The sequence below is a fragment of the Aquila chrysaetos genome, chromosome 10, assembly GCF_900496995.4.
Source record: "Aquila chrysaetos chrysaetos chromosome 10, bAquChr1.4, whole genome shotgun sequence".
NCBI lineage: Eukaryota > Metazoa > Chordata > Aves > Accipitriformes > Accipitridae > Aquila > Aquila chrysaetos.
The window spans coordinates 37232936-37255762 of NC_044013.1; the positions used below are offsets into that span (position 1 = coordinate 37232936).

A 22827-nucleotide genomic window follows, 5' to 3' on the forward strand; every position below is an offset into this window, starting at 1 on the left:
GTAGTACACAGGACATAGACACCTCTTGCGAGGAGCAGATTCCAAAATAATTGCAAGAGGAAACATCTTTCTGTGGCAGAAACGCTATTTCTTGAGGCCGCAGGCAAAAGAAACCAAAAGATGCACCTTTTCCTCCTTTAGTTTTAATTTTATAAGTAGGACACGGTATTGATGTCTGCCCATCTTGAGCAGATTTACAAAGCCTAACCCTTCAAAGTAACGGTTAGGGCAGGATTGTGTGACACCAGGTTGCCTTGCGCTGCTGTCATTAGCAGACGAAGCCTTCGGTTAACCCAGATGTTTCCTTATTTTGTTTTAACATCCTTGAATGTCGCCTAGGATAGAACATTGCTATACTACAGCACTCCCCGCTTGGCACAATTTCAAGACCCGCTCATTGAACTCAGCAAGAAACTTTCTACTGATTAATCAGGGCTTTAGATCAGTTGCCAAAGTTTTAGAGCGCCTTAGGAAAAAATAATCTCTAGGCTAACTGGTAGGGACAATAAAAATCACAAGAGGAAGACCAGGCTGTGAGAGAGAAAAACCAGGCCTGGGTGCCACTGGGGCTTTTACTGCCAGGTAGGTGAATGGAATATTCTCTCACTATTTTACAACTTATTTCAGAATCTCATTATTAACAGTGAATTCTTCAGAATTACAAGCTGATTTAGTTTTATTCTTCTGAGTCTGTGGCCAAGAGCTTTGTTTTCCTTTCACATTCATCTCGGGCTGCAATCCCTCTGCCTGTAGAAGACCAGCATAGGAAGCAGGTTTGGGCAGAAGGGCTCCACCTTTTTTCTGCCTTTGTGCAGAAAGAATGGGTCAAGGGTAGTAAACTACTGAGGAGTGCAGGGGTTAAATATGGGAGGAAAAAGGAATTTGGAAAAGGTTACCAGTCGTTATCAGGAGAAGCCCTAAGTAAGAAAAGGCTGTTACAAATAAAGAAAGCCAGAGAGTGACTGAACGAGAAATCATTACAGCATAGAAGTATCAAAAGGAGCGTCTTGCAACAGAAGCATTATTCATTTCCCCATCCCTGACCACCAGAGGGAACTCTTGCAACAAGATTCCCAACTGCTTGCAGCAGAGAAAACCAAACCTGATGAAAACCTCCACCACCACAAAACTGTAGTTTTGTGGTTCAGCGGAAAACAAGAGTGAGATGCGGTGCAAGGGTGGGGACTGGGAAAGGAGGGGAAAAAAAGCAGTCTGTGAGCCCTCAGTCAAAAGGAGACTTCTTTACAATGGTCTGGCAGAAGTCAGAAAAATGGTGAATTTTGCCATGATAAGCAAGTCCTGGGTTGTTTGTCTGAAGTCTGTGAACAACTGAACAGAATGGACTTCTTTTCTCGCTGCTGTGATTTAACCCTCCTACTGTCCCGGGCTCTCAGCAGCTTTTCAAATCTGTGAAAAACCTAGGGATGGAAGTGTGCTATTTCTGCAACTGGCTAGCAAACTCCACGCATCACCAGGGAAACTGGGACTCTAGCTTCTAAATAGATTACGACTGGCTCCTACCTACAATCCATCTGGAGAGAGAACAGGATCAGCAGAGGAAGGATGTTCATTTGTTAAACCATCGGATAAGCTGAAATAAAGCACCTGGTGTTTTCTTACAGATTTGGTGAACCATAGGCTCCCACCTGTAAGACAGGATATTTTCTCATACGGGGATACTGTGAAGGTTAATACATCCCTGGTTACCTGACACAATGCTGAAGTCCCTTCCATGAGACAGTTACAGGGCTCCAAAGTGCCCTGCAAGAAAGTAGAGATGCTGTCAGCCAGGCAGGAACACAGCACCCTCATAGTTAAGGACAGCTGTGGTCTAACATTATGTTTATGCAAGTGCTGCCACATGGGGACCACAGTTAAAAAAGCACATTCCTTTCTGGAAAAAGCTCACAGAATTGAGCAGAGATGGAATAGAATTCAATACGCGTTTATCCAGGCTCTATAGACATTACTCTGGAATTTAAGAGATCTTGGAGAACAATCTAAAAATGGTAAATATTGCTCTATTGTTACAGACATCACTCGTAATTTGCGCACACGCATACACATGCATTCCTCCGTGGCACCAGTGGAACTTAAGCTCTTCCCTGTTGGCAGGCCCCCACAGTAACACAGTCAGGGAACTGCCCTGCATAAAAATAAACTTTTTCTTTTGCAGGGCTATTTTTAACCCAGAACAGCTCATTGGCCCAATTCAGCCTGTAGTCCCACGAAAACAGCTGTACTGGCACAACCATGGGGCAGGAATGTGCAGCTGGCAGGGAAGATGAGGCCAGGAACTGCTGGTACAGCTCTGTTGGAAAAAGCTGAGTGAGCTGCGCCCTAACGCACAGGCAAGCCTGGCTTCACACAAGCTACCTCAGCGAGCTGCAGAAGCTGGGAAGCCATCGGGGGACACTCGGGGGCTACGCTGCAGCCCTCCTAACGAGAGGTACCAACCGCAGAGACAAGTCCTGGCCGCCCTCCTGGGGCAAGGGACGGCCTACACCGGCACCCCAGGACCCTCCTCCCGCCAGCCCGTGACAGAGAAGCCGATACGAGAACACCGGCTAAGGCGTGAGGAGGGACCGGCCCTGGAGGTGGTCACTGCTGCTCCCAGATACCCAGAGGAGACCATCCCGGTCGCCGGTACCGACGCAGCGAGAGAAAACGCCGCAGAACGCCACCGCTCCCCTCAGCGCCCGTTCCCGCCTCTCCCTCGAGCCCGCGCTGCGCGCGCACCCGCCCACCCCCTCACAGCGCATGCGCAGCGCGCCAACCAACACCCCACCCGCCCCCGCCTGATCGGGCCGCGCGGGGAGATGACGCCGTAGCTTTCCCCGCGTCTCCCGCGTGCGGTCACATCCGGTAGGTGAGGTCAGGGCAGGGGCCGCCATTTTGGGTGGTAGGGCTGGGCGCGGAGCGGGGCACCGCGGGCGGCGGCGGCCCGCGGTGGGGGGGGGGGAAGCGAGTGCGGCCTGCGGGCGGGCGGCCCCCATGGCCGGGCAGTTCGACTCCGAGGACCGGGCGAGCTGGTACTGGGGGCGGCTGAGCCGGGCCGAGGCGGTGTCGCTGCTGCAGGGGCAGCGCCACGGGACCTTCCTGGTGCGCGACTCGGGCACCATCCCCGGCGACTTCGTGCTCTCGGTGTCCGAGAGCTCCCGCGTCTCGCACTACATCGTCAACAGCCTGGGGCCGGCGGGAGGCCGGCGGGCCGGCGGCGAGGGCCCTGGGGCCCCGGGTGAGTGACCCCCAGGGCCGGTGGTGGCCCCCCAGCCCCTGCCGCCGCGGGGAGGGCGGCTGGGGCAGCCGAGCCTCGGTGTGCGCCTCCCCACGGGCGGCTCCGCTCTCCCCCCCCCCCGGGCGCTGTTGCAAGTCGTGAAGCTCTTTGTAGTGGAATTAAGTCGTGTTTTGTAGCTGGGGCTACTGAGTGAGCCGGGCCGTCTGCCTGCACCTGCCTTCCAACGACTTAATATCGTCGTTAAGCATCTACTGGAGTTGAGCGCTTATTGCAGCCCTACGGAAAGATCCTACGGCTGTAGCGCTAGCACGTTCTTCTGTTTTCATAAACCAGTTAGCTGTAGCTCATAGATTTTGCATGCCATCTCAGCCGGGGGACAGTTCTGTGGAAGTGTCGTCTAAAAGTCTTGAGTTCTGACAAGATAGTTTTGCATTAGAAGGCAGACTGCGAGGCTAAATTTCAAGTCACGAATCAAAGTATTATGTGGGTAGTTTAAGTAGTGGGAACTCTTCAGGAATGTAAAGGCAATTGTTACTTTAAATGAGACGTGAAGTTCAATAATTTTTTTCCCTCTGTGTGTTGAAAGGGAAGGTTTGATATTATTCCCCATCAGCCTAACATCTAATATGAAAACAATGTGTTTAAGTGTAATGCTTGTAGAGCAGAAAATACTGATTGTATCAGAGGGTAAACTGTACCATGAGAAGCAGCGTTTCTGCAAGTACAAGTGTAACTAAATGAACAAGAGCCCCCAGCAATGCAGTGTCCTCAGATGTGTAACAACTTAGATGTGTAATACAAAGGCAGCAGTATCCCTGCTGGGGGCATTACCGAAGTTGGTAGGGGAACTGCTCAAGTTTGGATATTAATGCTTGCAAAACGATGTGGGTGTATCTCAGAAAAGAACCGCTACCTAATTTTGAAGTGTAGTAAACCTATGTAGTAAGAGATTTGATGAACTTATTTGGCAGAAAGTAACGGTATATGAATTGCTACAGAGACAGTCACTTTCTCATGTAGCTCTATGGTTGGAATTAAGAGAGCTATATTGGGAAGATGCAACAGTACGTGTTACGGAAAGGATTTTTCAGTCTCTGCACAGACTGTAGTTGACTAAGAAGGAGATAATCTAAGAAAAAAACAAAACTGTTGCTGGTAGGTTTGCACTGTTATACAGTAATTTCCCCTGCTCAGGGGAACATTTAAAATTGGCAAATTTGGGAAAGTCTGAAGTCATCGTGTTTATCTCGGGAACCTACTACAGTTGCAGGGTGCACTCAAGTCGCAAAAAGCTGCTAAAGGTGGCTGAATTCAGCTGGAAGTGGAAGTCATTACTGCTGTGGGTAGTAAAATGGTTTGCCAAAAGATGCGGTGGATTCCCCATTGTTTCATGTTGGTGAAGACAGAGGTTTATTGCCATAGGTTTGCGGAGACTTGGTGTGAGAACTGTTGAAATGCATGACTGGTGTTATGTAGAGCAGAGTAAGTTACCAGGATGGTTTGTTGTGGAATCCTGCCTAATAGGATTTTAAAGACAGCAGTGATAGAAAACACTGGAGTATGTGTGCCTGTCACTTCTGGGCAGTTGTCTTCTGGAGAGCAACTCGCCTCTGGAAAAACAGTGTTTTTCATGTTATTGTGGTATCACTGTAGTACATAGCCATCCTAACTTTTTTTATTGTGTTACGTTCTTAAGCTCAGTAATGTTTTTGTGGCATTCTATGGGGTGGCTTATGTTGTGGATGTTAAAACATTCTGGAGTTTTAGTGTTCTTAAAAAATCACGAAATGCCCGTTAGGTAATTCTCTTCTGTTTTAAATGTTTATCTGTTTTAGAAGAGTAGCTGCTATTGTAGCTGTGTAGGCTGTTGGCACAGTAGGCTTAATATACGTTCAGAAGTATAATTATGTTTTGGTTGGTCTTTCCCTGCCCCCCCCCTGCCCTGGATGTAGTGAAGAAAGGTGATGCATCACTCCTGCACCACAGATACTCCTATGCTGATATTTTAGTAGTTTTAAATAAGTCATACCTCCATGCTGATACTGTTCTCTTTTCACACTCAAACCAAAGAAGGGGGGGGGGGGGGGGTGGGTGTGTGTATATTAAATTACACTTAAAGTGTAATTAAGTTTTTCTTTCAGAAAAAAGTAAGCGGGGGGATGTTCTGCAGTGGGAGGGAGATGGAAACATTGGTAGACGATTGAAGATGGTTTCACATTTGGATAGGGAAAATAATGCAGTAAAATGAGGTAAATGTTTGCGAATTGTCGTGCTTATTTATTGTGGTCAAGCTAAAACATTAGGAAGAACAATTTTACTATGTTAATTGTATGGTACAGGTTTTTTTAGCAATTGATTGTTTGGCAAATGCACACTTCTCATGGGGAAATCCGAATATGCCAGATCAGGTTCTTAGGTTGATTTTTGTTAGTCTCAGTAAGTGTGTGTGCAGTTCATGACTGCTTTAATACTGCTGTGTGCAGGGGATACCAGGAACCTAGCTTCAATACAGAATGAATGAGATGAGGAGCTTTGGCTTCCCTAATATAAAAAGTCATAGTGTCACAAAAACATGATACTTTCTTCCATTTCTAAAGTATAAAATAAACTTGGTAATTTTTTGTTAAATTCAACTTTTGCCTGATATGCTGCAGTATCTAACTTCTTGCAGGTGATTTTTCAGCAAAAGGAAAAAAGAATTTAACAGAACTTCTCAAAATAGCTATGTCTTCCTGAAATGTTTTGAGGCTGTTAAAATAGGATAAATCACTGAATTATGGGAAAGAAAAACGCTGTTTCCAGTAGAGATGGAGATTAACTGAATCAGAATTAGGGTATCATTTGTGATGAAATATCACAGTCATGGGCTAAAGAAATCCCAAACAAGACAAAGTACTCCATGCAGGCATTAGCATGGTAATGGACAATAGGGGAAATATTTAAATACATCATATGTTTGCAATTTGACAGAGGAGTCAGGGGTAAAAATATATGTTATGCACCAAAACAAAATGCCTAAAATATCTAAAGAAAGATATGCTTTCTCTTGAAAGTACAATGTAATAAAGCCAGAAACCTTACAGTGTTTTAAAATTTGTCTCTCTAAAGTATGACAGATATAGTGTAGAAGGCGGTGTTTTCACTAAGTACTCATTTTAAGAACATGCTGCTTAACTTACGCTTCTAAGTCACTTCTGTTGTGATTTTTAAAAATTCAGACTTCTGGAATCATATAATCTTTACATAATGATATCCATACTCAGCTTTATAGGAAATAGCTTTAGATATGTGTGAGCAGTATGGTTTAACTCTAACGCTTGGGCTTTTTTTGAGTTGTTTGGTTTTGTTTTTTGTTTTTTTTTTTATATTAAGGTTTTAAAATGCAAACTACTGGAAGTTTGGAAAGTGTATGCATTTGACATCTACTTTTCTTTCATCCTCTGATTATCTGCAGAAATGACAATATGTAACTTATGTAAGAATATTCTCCTGGTGTGCTTAGAGCTCTTCTCAGGAGCCAGTGCATGGGGTTTTGCTTTTTTTATGGAATGTTCACGGGTATTTATTTGTTTTGCTCTGGCATGAGTAGGGAGATACTTAAGGACAAGTTAAAAAGGTGTCCCTGTGAGGGAAACACAGGCTGGAATGTGATGCCTTCATAGCAGAGTTCCCATACGCTCTAGGAGGAAACTGGCTTACATCACTGTGATCTCTGTCTTTGAAGTGAGCGCCTTGTGTCTCAGTACCCTGCATGTAACAGCCTTTCTTGCCCAAAACATGCTTTTAAGTTGGGGGGCGGGGGGAGGCGAGGCACGGCACCCTTACATACTAGATCTAGAAACAAAAATGAAGAAAACCTGTATTTCTGTGAGGTCTTCCCTGCACCGGAAAGGAAAGCTTATCAAAGCTTAGGAATAAAGAGAAAACTGCCTAGTGGCACTAACACAACTGGAGTGAAAAGAGAAATGTAAAACCCTCAAGACATCCGAGAAAGTGAGAAGTTGCTTTGTGGTTATGCCACCTGCCCGCACTCTCAAGTAGAATATTAGGTATTTTATACCCTACTTTCCCAGTACCTGTACAATATTTAAAACATACATAAGTAATCTTTTCCAGACTGACATGAAGCCAATGCAGTGTGAAAGTGTTTTGTCAGGAGGGAATGTGCGTCATAAACAGAGAACTGACAGGGTCCAGATTTGAAACTCTCTAATTCTGGGATGGTTTGGATTTTAACTCTTTCCTCACCTTCCTGAGAGCAAAGGTTTTGCTAGCTGTTCTGACAAGCTGAAGTGGATGGAATCAGGTTAAGTCCTAGTGCAGATGGAGCTAGGATGGAATAAGTAAGAAAGAGGATACTCAGCCCTTTGTGCTTCTCATTCAAATGAGTCATCTTACAGAGCTGGGTAGTGCTGCTGGTAGAGGTGCAAGCTGAACAGCTATTCTTCCTTCGGCTGGGGAGAAGGGAAAATAATTTCTAGTACTCCAGCTGTCCAACTTTAATAGGAAGTGACTAAAGTTCCTCCAGTAGCTAGATTTACCTTTACACGCCTTCTCCTCTTCCTGAGAGCCCTCAGAAGATGTGGACAATGTGCTGCTCAAATGTGTGCCGTCAAGAAAACTGTCCCAGAATCATGAAGGAAAACAGCTCTACTTCTCCAAAACCCACTTGCCTTGTTACTGTAACTTTTTCTTGTGGTAGATCTTGCCTTAATTTTTTCATTGGCCTACAGGTATGAGAAGTGTTGCAGTTCAAACAAGAAGCTGAAGAATTCTTCTGAGCCTGAAATCTGTTAATCTTTGAATTTCATTATACCAGGGAATGACAGAACTTCGAAGCCCATAGTGCATAGAATTATTTCCCCACTACGTAAGTGAGCATCATTCAGCTCATTACCTTGTAGCTGAACAAGAGTATACACAAAAGACTTAAACTGATGGGAAGTTTACCACTTGCTTGGTAAGGTGTAGTTGTATTTTATTTCCAACTGTGACTTTAAACTATTTTGTCCTTTTTATGCCTATTTTAGCTGAATTTAGAAGTCTTCTATTTAAATTCTCCAGACAGTGACCAGGTTGCTGCCTTTATATTTTCTGGTAATTAATTTGGATTAAGCTTGTATATTTCTTGTTGCAAAGAGGTTTTCCAGACCTCAGATTTTTGTAGCTGCCTTATGGGTTTTTTGGGAGGAAAAAAAAAAAAAACCAAACCAAAAAAGAAACCAAAAACCAAACCAAAACAAACCATCAGAAGTGCATGTGGTATTCTGGGAGTGTTCTCTTTGTGAAGGTAATGTCTCTTCTTTCTGCTGCTTATCTGTTTGTCCCTTCAAGGATTGCGTTGATCTTTCTGATCCTAGAATGTATTTGGAGGGTCTATGTTCTCTCACTCTCCTTCAGTTGTGCAAAATGTCTTTTAGAATGTGATTTTCCAGGTTACAGTACACTGATTTCAGTCACTCCTTCCCCATACATAAGGTTCCAGTGGACTTTCCTCTTAGAGTCCAACTTTGGTTTTATTCAGGTACATTTGGCAGCTGTTTCAGGCTGTTATGCATTAATTCAAGAGGGTGAACCTGTTCAAAAGAAAAGAAAAAAAAAAAAAGGACACCCAGAAAAGCCTTGTTCACCCTAGTGATGATTTTGGTGCTGACAAGGCTGATGAACTGCTCATTTCCTACAAGTTTTAAGATTTTTCTGTGTACATGTACTTTGCTGGAGATGGAGATCTCAGACTCCTGACTGAGTCAGTTTGTAGCAGGTTTTACAGAAGTAAATTAGTGTTTCAGGCTTTAGATTTCTGTCATGTGAAATAAGTTCCATGTCAGTGAACTCACCTGAGATTCAGTCTTCTCCATATCACTTCAAAGATCTTTGCTGCCCTGGTCTTTTTAAAGTTTCTATGACTTTTTCTTTTGACATAAGTGTCTACATAAGCCTTGATCCTTAAAGGTTCACATCTAAAATAGTAGCAGATATATGCTCATGTTTCTGTCACCAGGTTTGTCTGAAACTTGATGTCTATACCACTTGTTACAAAGCATGGTTTCCCACTTCCAATGCTAGCGGAAGCGCAGCATTCCCAGATCATATTATATGCTTACGTAGTGAACTTAAGCTGTTTTGAAGTGGTGTAGGGATGCTGCCTGTCCAGCCAGAAGTCATCTCCTGTGAGACCACAGAGCTAAGAAGTGCCACTGAGATGAAATTCTAGAGTTCTTGCTAAGTCTAGAGCTGTAAGTTAGATCGCATCAACAGAAGTTCAGGGGGTGTTCCATCTTTTCAGCATTATGCTTTGGGAGAACAAGGTGGAATCTTACTTCTCTTTCCATGCTGGGTTCATATTTCTTACTGATGTTTACATTAGCTTCCTTATCTCTTGGTGATGACAGTTTGTGTGTTGTTTTTTGTAATTTTTTGAGGGTATTGTTTTTTGGTTTTTGACTTATTGCATTTGTGCTCATTTCTTTTGAAAGTCTTTCAGGGGTGTTAATGCATGCAAATGTGCATTTTCCGATGACTTAGTTCTGCTTCTTTGAATTTCCTGTAACCGGTTTCACTAATGCTTATGTTCCTTCAGGATACTTCAAAACTTATTTATTGGGTGTTTATCTATGTTGATCTTATTGAATCTGCCCTATTCTCTATTTGAACCCCTTTTTTTGCTCTCTTGAAAGAACTTTTTGTAATGTTAGCTTTCCGTGCTGACAGTGCTACTTTGAAGGGGGTTTTGGATCAGTGACAGCTTGAAGAACTCTGCTAGCTTTGTACTCGAGAACTAAGTCTCGGAACTGTTAGATATTCCCTGCAGAGAAACAGACTTGCAAAGTAAGCATCTCTTTCTTGCTAAGAGTTACTCATTAAAGCATAAATCTTTTCCTCTCCGCTACCCTCCCCCAGCCTTCCACAATTCTTCCCATAACTGATTACACAGTGTATGGTGCATGGTGGAAATAGAACATCATGCGTATGTTTTTCCCCAGCTGAGTCTGAAGAACATAAAATGGAAAAAAAGCGCAGCGCACAGATTGAAAACTGAAATGGATATCTGCGCTTTGATACTTCTGATGACTTGAATATGAACATCATCTGTATTTTAATGTATTTGAGGTTCAGATTTATAGCTTAGGCTCCATCTGACAAATATGGCAAAGAAACTACAAGGCTTGAGATTAAAAGACTGAATTATACCCATTATGAAAACATATGTTGTTGCTTTGCATTGCATAAAATATGCATAATTTTCTCTAACGGTACCTTTTATCAAAATGAAAAATAACTTCATTTGCTCATTCACATAAATTGTTTGCTGCTGTGCTAAGCATTTTTCTGTAGTATCCATGCCTTTAACCCAAGATACATTACAACAAGTAAATAACCATTGTTGCAGTGTTGTCCTTTTGAAATAACTTCAAACTGCAAAAGAGTTTAAAAAAAAAAACCAAACCACTTGAAATTGTACCAAAATTTCATTTGCTTCCTAGATTTAGAGTATAAAACAGGAAAAAGGGAATTGTCTGTTACTGAAAATTGTATAGGCTCCTGAGAAACTTGGATGTACTGAACATTTTTATCTGTTGGGTCCATATAACAATCAAGGAAACAAGATATTTTTATCCTAATTTGGGAAGTTTGGCAGTGCCAAACAATTTCTTCTTTCTTTCTTTGACAAAATCTTTAAAAATAAAACTCTGTCCTCATAATCATGATAGTGCTGTCTTTGATTAGACATACACAGAAGAGTGTTGATGATGAATGTTGATCTAAAGATGACCAAGTATCAAATTACTTATCTGTAAATGTATTCATCTTCTCAAATGTTTAATTTACAGTTTTAACTGTTGTATGCTCTCTTTGACATATTGCCTTCTTCTTTCAGGGTTGAATCCCACCAGATTTCGAATAGGTGACCAAGAGTTTGAATCTTTGCCATCTTTACTGGAATTCTACAAAATACACTATTTGGACACTACAACCTTGATAGAACCAGTTTCCCGATCCAGGCAGAATAGTGGTGTTATCCTCAGGCAGGAGGAAGCTGAGTATGTGCGAGCTCTCTTTGACTTTAATGGAAATGATGAAGAAGATCTTCCATTTAAGAAAGGAGACATACTGAGAATCCGGGATAAACCTGAAGAGCAATGGTGGAATGCAGAAGACAGCGAAGGAAAGAGGGGAATGATACCTGTTCCTTACGTCGAGAAGTATAGACCTTCCTCTGCTTCAGTATCTACTCTGATTGGAGGTAACCAGGATAGTTCCCACCCACAACCACTGGGTGGGCCGGAGCCAGGGCCCTATGCCCAGCCCAGCATCAACACTCCGCTCCCTAACCTTCAGAATGGCCCTATTTATGCCCGGGTTATCCAGAAGCGAGTCCCTAATGCCTACGACAAGACAGCCTTGGCTTTGGAGGTACATAATGGGCAAAACTTAGAAAGAAGAGATCTGTTCAAGGGATTTCCCTTTCAATCCCATTATAGTTTTGTAGGAATATGAAAGGGAAAAGCATTGTAATACTGGTTTTACATCATGATTAATAAGTTATGGATAAAGGCTTTTTTTTTTTTTAATAAGTGACTAGAGTCACTTGTAGACTAGAGTTTGATTATTATAGCATGTTTAGGTTACTGAACCAATATCATGTCTTTTGTCAAACATCACTAACATAAGTGTTTCCCCATCCATGTTTTCACTTCTGAAGCCTTTATTTTAGGGGGGAGGGAGAGGGAGCAGTTCATAAGTTGTGTGTCTGAACCTGTGTTCACTGTTGCTTGCCTAACCCCAATCTTTAAAAGGTGTGCTGGGTTGTTTGGTTTCCCTGCCCCCCCCCCCCCCCCCCCCCCCAGTCTGTCAGCAGTTTAAAAGCAATCAGTGGAAACATTGATAGTCACTTTAAAATTAGAGACTGAGGTGATGATGATGATGATGATGATGATCACACGTAGGGTTTTATTGTAACATCTTGACCTCAGGCAGATTACTTTGGTTTTTAGTTTGTGAAGCAGGAACATACCATTACAATTCATTAAGGAGGTCTTGTGTAAAGCAGTGATTGATGGAGTATGATTTGTAATAAAGCAGTGAGTTTACCTAAGGTTGATTCACTTCCTGATACGATCAAGTACTTGTACATGCCCTTTTTGATCTTTTTTCCTCTTAAAAAGGAGAGTAGAGTACTGTATCTCCACACATCAGATAGTTATCCCTCAAGTTACATTTGAGGAAATTGAGACTAAGGTATTCTCAGTGGCAGACCTTTGCCTTAGGATGATATGTAAATTGGATCCTTTAATCTAGGCTTTCTTTGAGCTAAAGGCTCTGGAATTTCCTGATACCTAATTGACTTCCTGTTTATATAACATTTTAAGTACTTGGGAAAAAACAGTTTCTGTGCTGAGTCAGAGCATCTCCTCTTCACTCTCAAATACTTTGTTTAATCGTGCATACCATAAAGGGCACTTCAGTCCTTCAGTGATGTGGTAACTATAGGTATGTGTCTTTATTACAGAATTGGCAAATGCAGCACTTTCTACAGATCTGATAATTGATGTGCAGTCTGGGAGGTGTGAAATTTCTTCCTGTTGTAGGTAAAAATTTGTCTAGAGAAGCAATGCAAATATACTCTTGAGTTACTATATGTTATATTTCTGAATCAAAAGAGATCCAGGGTACAGAACATAAATTTTTGGGTTGAGAAACATGTATTGAAGTTTATGCCAACTCACCAGATTTTGGGGAAACACGTGAAGATTTTAACCTTCGGACTTTCATACAGCCTAAAATGCTGTCTCTCTGCCTCTTTTTCTCACTCTCTCCACCCAGCCACCTTCTGGAGCTTGGAAATACTCCTGAATGTTGTTCTGGACTGTTGCAGTTACCAGATGTTATATTTTCTTTGAGCCACTGGATATTATGTTGTGGCATATTTATCAAAACCTTTCGATTCTCCTTCTGGATTTTGTTTTTAAGCTTTTATTTATTAGTGTGCTACTAGTGTTCTTTTAAGCTTAACTTTACATTTTATTTCACTTAAAGCAGAACCCCACAACACTGCCAACTCACAGCTTGGTAGCATGAAGTGATATATAGAGAGTGAGAAAATACTGATAATCCAGGCTATCATAAGCAACTTTGAGTGAAAGCAAAATCCTTTACACACTGAAGAACAGTTTGTGAGTGCCATGGCTGATCTTATGTTAGTTCAGTCCTCTTTGCTAAAACTCACATGATCTGGCAAGTATGCTGTGCTTTAGAAAATGTAGTTTCATGGAGAATCTCTCTTCTGAGCTAGCTTGCACCGCTAGCGTCTTTTACTAACTTATGATAAAAGACTAGATAGCTGAAGTGTTTGGGAGGGAGGAACTGAGAAGTGTGTAGCCTCAGCTCGTCTGTGTGAGGATGCAAGTAAGATTTATAGTGTCTTTCTACCTTTATATTAGAACAATGGCCTTTGCAGACCTTGGAAACTTATTTAAATACTTACTGGTTGACATGTTGAATCTCTTGGTTAGGATGATGTATTCTGGTCTTGCTACAGCTCCACATTTAAGAAATGCAATAATAGTGGTGGTTCTTTATTCTGTGTATAATATTGGGAAATTTTAGTTTTAAAATTTGAGCCATTTATCACTGCTTCTAGTAGGCCTTCCTAGCTTCTTTTCAGCTTTTATCATTTTGAATCACAATGTTACTGAGTTGCTTTCAGTGTCTGTACAGGAAAAAATAGCAATATGCACTTGACTTTCTCCAAATTTTTCTTCATCCTGTCTATCAAAGTACTGTTTGTTGTTGTCTCCTTTTTTCACATTCCCTTTCACTTCATGGTGTTCCTTCTCTGTTTATTTAGAGATATCTTTCTTAGATAACTTAGTAGAAAGTGTTATGTAAATCTTATCAGTCCCATTTTTGCCCAGACCTCTTAATAGCTATAAATATAGCAAGTGGGATTCTTTCCAAATGAAAACTCTTATCCTTAAATCTGGCAATATTCATGGGTGGGGGTGGATCCCACTGTTTCTCTTAGGAAAATAGATTCTTAACATCAAACATTTTTGGCCCAAACTGCAAACAGAATATCTGTACTGTTCTATTATTTTATAACTGACATGGTTTTGAAGAGCTCAGGGAAGGAGGATCAGAGCAAATGATGTTCTAATAAAGGCTTTGCTGTATTATGGAAAAAAGATTCAGCAGAAGATAACTTATTTTGCTTGTAACTGGACCTATTCAAGGAGTTGTCTGTATTAATTAAGAGAGAAGAGAGGAGAAAAAGGGAAGATCTATGTGGTGAATAACTCTGAGATCGATCGATTTATTTTTTTTCTTTGTAACAGTAGCAGAACTCTGCCATCTTGACCTTACCAAAGAGGAGTACTTGGAATAAAACCACAGCATACAGAAGTCTTCACATGAACCTTCATTTTTGCTTTGAAGCGTATGGGATATATTTAGTTTTAAAACTTCTGATGAAGACTGAGACAAATCTGGCTTTATAGCAGGGTACAGTGTTGTTCTTGAGGTGCTGTGCTTGGTGGGATGATGCACAATAGACTAACGGTACCGTAAGTCAATGTTAAAAGTGAGGAGAATTCAGAGAGAACATCCACTTCTAGTCTAAATGTTTTAAAATTCCAGCACTTGTAATAATGAGTAATTTTTTCGAAAGGTTCTCTGCATTGTCTTCAGGAGAGTATTTGAACTGTAGATTAATATGCAGAGTTTCAAAGCAGATCTAGAAAGATCCCTAAGTTATTAAGGAACTAATGGAGCCATTTTATTAAGCTAGCATTTGTGAAATGACCCATGCTTACTTAAAGTCAGTCCTGCTTTGATAGGTGTAAAGGTAGATATATATATATATAAATGAAATGAGAAGTTACATATAAATGAAATGTGAATGAAAGATTGTATCAGAAAGAGAGAGTGGTTGCTAAATGAAATTACCATAATGGTAAAAAAGGAATATTTTTTATTCCTCAGAGGTCTTTCCTCTTTCAACAATTATTGAAATGCAGATTTTGAGTGTAGCTCCTTAGAGTAAGGAGAATTCATATATGGGTGTCCCTTTGCTGCAATGACCCTGAAACACCCCTGAAAACCAAACAAACAGCTACAGGATGCTTCTGGGAGCGAGGGAATGTCACAAGCATCCCATATTCTTACTCACTATCATTGCACTGTTGAACCCACCTTTTCAGGTGAGTTTGTCATAAAGTATCCAAGATAAACTAACTATATGAACATAAAGTAGTGTGTGATACTCAGTAAGAGCAGAGGCCAGCAGTCTAAGAAAAATATCTTAGAGATAGCCAGCTTAAGTGCAACTTGTGCTTTTTCTTTACTAGTGGGTTGGAGGTTATATACTTTTCTCTTGAAGGCTGATACGTAGATGATATCCAGGTCTGAAGCAATTTAAAGTTATCTAGGATAGCGTTCTTGTAATGGTTGTGATTAGGAAATAAAATTTTCTGCTTCTAGTATTGTCACATTTAATCTTATCCTTGTTAAATTATAGCTGAGGTATTGGTTTGGTCAACAGAGTATTTTTATTGGTACAACCCCCCCCCCCCCCTCAGTGATTATTAGCAGTAGCAAAATTAGACATACTGCATGATTAAATTCCTAAAGAGCTGAAACTAGCATTCAGTAGTTGAGGAAGGCTTCCTTTTTGCCTGTAGCAAATACATAAGAGGATTTTCTTCAAAATATGATTCATTAAAATGTCTATACTAATGACTACAAAAGGAAAAAAATAAAGCTACAGCAAGAGTCCCAAGTGTGCCTCTCATTACCAGATAAGTAATCATCAGAGGTATGGGAAGCTTAATTAAATGTCCGTGTAGTGCTTTGAATTTATGAACTGTTAAAAGCTGTTCTGGCAAAAGATTGCAAGTGATTAAAACCTGTGAAGTTAATGGAGATTGGTAACATCTTAAATTGTTTTCCTTGTTCTTCATTCACTGCCTGGAAAGTGAGAATAATGAGATTCTGGTTTGGATTAATTTGGAACACGGTGATAAGCATCTGTGTAAACTAGTAACTGTATATTTGGTGAATTTCTGGATGGAATGCAGTAAGGCTTGTGGCCATGCCTTGGGAGTTTATTTACAGTATTAGCAAAAGAAAATAGAGTATATCTGTCCCAAAAGCATTCTCTGTCTGTGACCCAGGAAGAATTCGGAAAACTGTTGTATGTTACTTGTAAATGAGATTATTGATAAAATGCTACACAGAGGGGTAGAAATGGGTAGACAGCTTTTCAATGTTGCATTTATTAACTCTCCAGTGACTGTCTTTACAATGTAAATTGTGCTTTCTTAGGTTGTGTAAGTGCTACTTAACTAAAGTACCCTTCAAGATTCAACAGAGTTGGGGACTGGTTAGACCGAGACTTGTGGCCCCAACTTGAACTACCTGACTGCACAGCCTTGGGAAAGTGACTGCTGTGCATTCTTCCACCTTTGTCAAAGGCAGACAATACCTTTAGAATTGGTTATGTGAACGTTAGGTTGGAGATTAGAATATGAGAAATATTACTGTGCTTTTATTTAGTGTACTACATTACAATTGGATACTTTTAAACTAGAGCATATTGTTTCATCGGTCCATAGTAACCATTCTTTTATTTTTCTAGCCAAACAATTTGGGTATAAGAGGGAGAAGGCACCAATTGTCTTTACTATATCCATGGAATTTATTTATGTGAGAAATCTGTGGTGGGCAAGACTGAAATATCTGGCCTTGCCTCTGGTAGTGGCTAGTTGTGGATGCTCAGAGTAAGAACAGAGCAGCCTTACAGCACTACTTCTTATTCCCCCACCTATTCTTTCAGTGTTTTATAATCGGGGGGGGGGGGGGGGGGGGGGGGGGGGAGCGAGAGAGAGAGATCCCCCATGTGCCCAGAACTTTCTCAATACCTGAAAAGCACTTAGTGGAATTTCAAAATTAAGGAGCTGTTTAGCTTGCAGATCAGTGTTCACTTTGTACACCTGCAAGACTTACCTCCCTTAATGACGTTGTTGATGGAGTACAAACATAGTGTAAGAGTCTATCAATTCAGCGAGATGCATTTATTGTGATAGTGGCTGATGTCAAGTCCCAAGGGTGCTCTGAAAGATTGGATTGCAGGCTCTTCAATTTAGGTAGTTCTCACCTAATCTAGGTATGCTTCTTTCTCTTTATACTTTCTTCAGGACTGAATAACATTGGGTGGTAGACTGGTGTATCAAAAATGGTCAAGACTAAAACTACTTTTTATAGAAGTGTATCTGGTACACTTGGGTGATACGACACCAAAGGGGAGAGGTAGCAGCTCATCCTATGTATTTTTATTAATTGTAACACTTCCTTATTTCTTATCCTGCAGGTCGGTGAGCTGGTAAAGGTCACAAAGATTAATGTGAGTGGTCAGTGGGAAGGAGAATGTAATGGCAGACGTGGTCACTTTCCATTCACACATGTCCACCTGCTGGATCAACAGAATCCTGATGAGGACTTCAGCTGAGTGTGGCTCAACAGTTGCGCTTACAGATGGGAACAATCTCAACTTGTTTTTATTGCAGATGCCATCAAGACTATGTTCCGACAGATGTTGAAAGCGGTATTGCTTGTATAAGCATTCTGATAACCTGCAAACCCCTGGGACTGAACACCACCATTCCTTAATTAAGGGTCATGTAATTCAGGGTACGACAGTAGATAACTTGTGTGTCAAGTGGCAGAACTAGTACATGATTATAGGTTGTAATGCCTGCTTATGTCCATGTGCACAGCAGACTGGACCTTGCCAGCGGTAGCAGTTGGAGAAAGCAGTCATGTAGATGTTACGGTAACATTTATAGCTCTCTCCGGTCCTATTGCTTATGTTGCTTCTTCCTCAGGCAATGAACATCAACCTTAGACAATTCAATACATAGATAGAAATTTCACAAATTTATCCTGGAGCTTTCTCCATTTTTTTTTTTTTTTTTTTCCATCCTGAATTCTCTGTCCTAGAAGGGCTATATAGTACTTTGCATGGTCAGTTAACTATGCACAGTACAGATTTATGTAGAGCCCATTGGGGACAGCCTTATGATTTACAGATGCTTACCATTTTAATGGTAAATGACAGATCAAATCAACCTCGGAATTCTAGAAGCTTGTGGACACTAGATTGATTTCTTCAGTACTGTTGATGCTTCAAATATAGCAGCTGATTTTAAATTAAGATTTCTATTAACACACCAGTATCTCTTTTTATCCACAAATATAAGGCTTATGGAAGTGTAAACATCCATATCAGTGCTGAAAAATACGTGCGTAGCACTTTAATGCATAGCTTTAAAGCAGTGTTTGATTCACTAAATATACTAAAATATTGACACTGCTTTCCAATAAAATTAAATTATATAGGGCCAGTTTAATTTTTCTAGAATTCTTCAATGCTTCTATTGTACAATACTCTTACAGTACAAATCAGCGTCAAACATGGTGAACTGACAAACCAAATATTACTTTTATTTTAAAGTTACTCTGGGGACTCTTCTGGTATAATTCCCATCTGTAACATATTTGATAGTGAATTCATGAGGATTTTAATTTTAATAAACTAATGGAAAATACTTGTGTGCTTCTGGATTGATTCTCAAAAGGCATAATAGAGTAAATAAGGCTTCCTAGCTCTTAATGAAAATCAGTGCATTGAATAGGTGGTATTATGCACTGCTTGGTTTTGGTTTTTTGGTTTTTTTTTTTAGTCTGTTCTTCTAATTATCTGGTTTTCTCTAACATAAATCAGAATGGATTCAGTAAGTTTTGTAAACTGAAATTAAACACTGAAGTAACTATCCCTTGCCTGTACCCTGGATTGTTTTCCAAGCACAGCACTCTAGTGACCAAACTTAAGCAAACAAATTTTGTAACTTTGACTACAGTGTAATCCATACAGAACAGTTTTTCTAAATAGTATCAAACTGAAAATGTTATTTTGGTTGATACAAACCATGTGACCAGAATGGCTCATTGGTTGTAAATGCTGTGAGGCCTAGTTCCCACTGCAAAGGCTGTTGCTGCAAGGCACGGACCTGTACAACAGAATACTGGTAACACTTTACCTCAGAACTGTGTAACATGCTGGAAATTACAATATTTCTGTTATATTTAAGTACTAGTTGTTTTACTTCAAAACTAATCCATCAGCAAGTCTGACTAATTTTCAGGTAATGGGCACTCATTAATTCTGTAAACTAACGCCAATGTACATTAATCATGCTTTTCCATCACCAATTGCATAAGCACTACTGAAGATCATTAGAAAACTGACAGTTGTGACAGTGGTGTAAGAATGGTAACAAAGGAATTGCAGTACTATTCTAGCTTGGATTGCTATTCTGGTTAGGGTGATATGCCAGTGATTGTGGGATCTCTTCTAGCTTAGTACAAAATTTACTTTGAGAAAAAAAATTGAGAAACTAGGTTCTGTAACACATTGGTTTCTTTAAGGCTAATTTGTATTTTTCCTCTGACCTTGATATTTACTATGACTGATTTTTTTTTTTTTTTCTCAATAGCTGCAATCTAAATAACAGACTTAATACTGAGTTTATCAGTTGCCCATATATGCTTGTATTTTTCTTCAGGTATTGCAAAAGAAACATAATGAACTGTGTGTTCTTAGAGTAACACAGTTTGTTCTGAAGTATTTTTTCCAATTGCAGTTAATGAAAGCCCATATGTTTGTACCTTTCCAATCAGCCATTATTTTAAGATACCAAAAGAACGTTTTATTATGCAAATCTTGCCTTTTTAATATGAAAGACATAAATTGAATTAACTAGCAAATACCCTGCAAACTTTGTAGATGTGTTTTTAAGACTATAAATTGCAAATATTTGTACACTTTGAAAGAGCAAAAAAAAAAGAAACTAGAGGAGTCTTAATAGCTGCTGTTGCACTAGAATCCTAAGTTCTTGTCAAGCAGTTTTTCTTAGTCAACTGATACATTAATGCAACTGGTTTCCACTATTCAGTTCTAAGCCGAAATGTGATTTTGTTTCATAGGTGATAGAAATGAGTATGTTCGCATTTGGACGAAATAGACATTTCAACTTATCAAGCTCTTAAAGGAAAATAGGTAGAACATATGTTCATGAACATGTAGATTAAATCCTTTTGTGGCCTTTGTTTATCCTCTTCTATTTGTTCCCTCCCTTCTCCCCAATGCGTGCAAAAAAATCATTGCTAAGAATGTTGGTCACAATCTTTTGTCTCTACTTGGCTGTGTTTTTGGTCTCTTGTGCATAGGCAGGTGTTAGAACTAGAATAATCATTTCTAGAAATACACCGTGAAAGCAGAATGCTCAATTACACTGTGTTCTTCTGGTGCATTTACACATTATATCACACTAAAAAGTACAACTGGCTGCTATGGTTTTTTAATATATATTTCATTTTGGTAAACCCCAGCCTTTTTACTAATATTTGACCTGGTTAAATCTCGTTAATCTGTTTGAATTGTATTTGTTAATAATGCAAATATTTCTAATCATCTTAAGAGTAAAACACTTCATTTTTGTTAATGGTTTTGGGGAAGGATTCTAACCAAACCAGTTTGAAGAAAAATATGAACATGTGCCATTGTATTATAACACTATCCACTTTCTTGACAGTTAAAGTCTTTTTTTATTTTTTTGTAGCATGTAATGTATATGTTCATAGTACGTGAAGTAAATAAAAGTATAGCCAAAACTTTGACTTGGTGTTGTTCTCAATCAGCTGTCGTTGTGATACTTGCATTTAATAATCTAAAAATAGAGCTGTGGGTATGGCCATTTTTAATTTGCCATACTCATATGAAAACAATTAAACCTAACACCTCCAGAAGTAAGTCAAGCCAAGGTAGCTAAAATAAGCAGTAGAATATGGCTTTTTTGAAACAAGGTGACTCTCTGTAATCAAATGAGTTGCCTGAGTTGGAGGGGGGATAAGTATATTCTCATTGCAAAAGAGGATTCATGAGGAATGTTAAGATGAGACTTTGTAGCTATTAGTCTCACTTCTACCTACATAGGTCTATCAGGAAATAGTTGGGGGATTCTTTGGATGGTGTGCGTCTGTTTGGAAAGACGAAAAGCTGTTTATTCATTCTTAGAACTGTCAGTAAAAACATACATTAAGTATACAAATTAATACCAGCAAGAATCTCATACAGGAGTCTCCTGATGGTTCAGAAGGACTTTGTAAGTGTGGTAGTGGGGGAGCACTATTTCAGTGAAAGGCTAACGTGCGGTGTACTGTCAAGGGATGAAGCACAGAAAATGAGGACCACAACGCATATATCCAATGTGGGAGAACATTTGTAACATGAATCTGCACTAGACCTACTTTTGCCACTGTAATCCTTAAAAACTGCAAGGGGACAGTGGCCTCTAGGCCCCCAAGGATAAGAATCTTGATGGCAGTACTGTATCTAAAGCCAGACAGTTTAATTTGGGGTGTATGCCAAAGAACAGTTCTAGCTCCACACCAGTGAGTTTCGTAGCTCAGCAGGGTGTGCCATAGTTAATCATGGACCAAAACCTTGAGGCATTCCAAATCCCTCAAAGCATTTGGCCTTCTGGAGGCGCTCCCTAGTTCCACAGGCTCTTGCAGCATGGAAAAGGCCATGTTGTACGTTCTCAGTTAAAACACTACTTACTTCACTGTCCATTCTTTCTAAAAGTATACAAGGACCGGTCTTGATAATGTAAATACTGCCGTAATCATTTTCCTTGCTGGTAAGGGCAAGGACAACATTTGTTTTCTTAGTCACTCCGTTACGGTGATGGCTCCTCATGTTTTAGTTGACACGTATTCAGTTGGCTGGCTGCTACAGATAATTTTCTTGGTCAGTGCTGTTTCGTGGAGTCTTCAAGTGGGATGTTACTTGTTAAATGAGTGACTTTGCATTTAAGTGTACTGAGATGCCAGCCAAGTTTTCCTGTTACGTCCCCACACAATAAAGATTATTCTATCAGCTTCAGACAGAAAAAATTAAATTTTCATAGGTAGAAGTACTGCCCCCAGCTTTGCTCCAGTGTTCGTACAACTTGGCTGCAGCAGAGCTGCAATCCAAGAGTGCCTTTTAATGAGATTACCTGAGATAATTTAAGAGCTCACTGCAGCCAAAAGGAAGAGGTTCTGTATGCCCTTCCACACTGCCCTGACAGCCATGCGCTCCTGTTACTTAACCTCAGACTGGTATTTGCAGAACTTCTCTGTGACCCGATGTAACACAGGAATCGTGCAGAAACCTATTGCCCCTCCTTTCCTTTCCCCCTCCTTCCAACAATGGTTTTCAGCCGCAGTAGTCGTTGAATCAACTCATGCAAAAGTTGAGGGTGCAAGGGACAAGCAAGGATTGCGTCAGCAAATTATGCTTTGATTATTTCACTGCATTAGACTGTTTACTCCTCACGCTTTGCCAAATCCCTGACCAATTTCCAAATATTTGCATGCCATCTGTAACAAGTGCATTCAAAAATATTTTAAGTATTTAGACAATACACTATAATTCAGCAAGGATATCAAGCATGCACCTCACTTCTGGCAAATAAGTATGCTTAAAG

The 22827-nt window shown here is 40.3% G+C and overlaps 1 protein-coding gene and 1 long non-coding RNA gene across 18 annotated transcripts; both read left to right on the forward strand.

Moving 5' to 3' along the window:
• Positions 1 to 2877: 2877 nt before the first annotated feature.
• Positions 2878 to 20974, forward strand: CRK (CRK proto-oncogene, adaptor protein). Of its 17 annotated transcripts, none has more exons than XR_005933350.1 (5): positions 2885 to 3238; positions 11118 to 11653; positions 14578 to 14802; positions 15221 to 15438; positions 17607 to 17826. XR_005933350.1 is itself a non-coding variant. In XM_041126659.1 (4 exons), exons 1-3 carry the CDS (start codon positions 2995 to 2997, stop codon positions 14734 to 14736), a joined length of 939 nt encoding a protein of 312 aa, XP_040982593.1. In that variant the 5' UTR covers positions 2885 to 2994; the 3' UTR covers positions 14737 to 14740; positions 17607 to 17826. The 17 variants fall into 17 exon arrangements, 6 of the variants coding, with proteins under 6 accessions (XP_040982593.1, XP_029883040.1, XP_040982594.1 ...); XR_005933351.1 differs by having other exon boundaries at positions 15256 to 15438; XR_005933352.1 differs by having other exon boundaries at positions 14578 to 14740.
• LOC121233590 lies at positions 8205 to 11116 on the forward strand. Its single transcript, XR_005933359.1, has 2 exons — positions 8205 to 10066; positions 10222 to 11116. It is a non-coding gene; the product is annotated as an uncharacterized LOC121233590 (long non-coding RNA).
• Positions 20975 to 22827: the final 1853 nt, after the last annotated feature.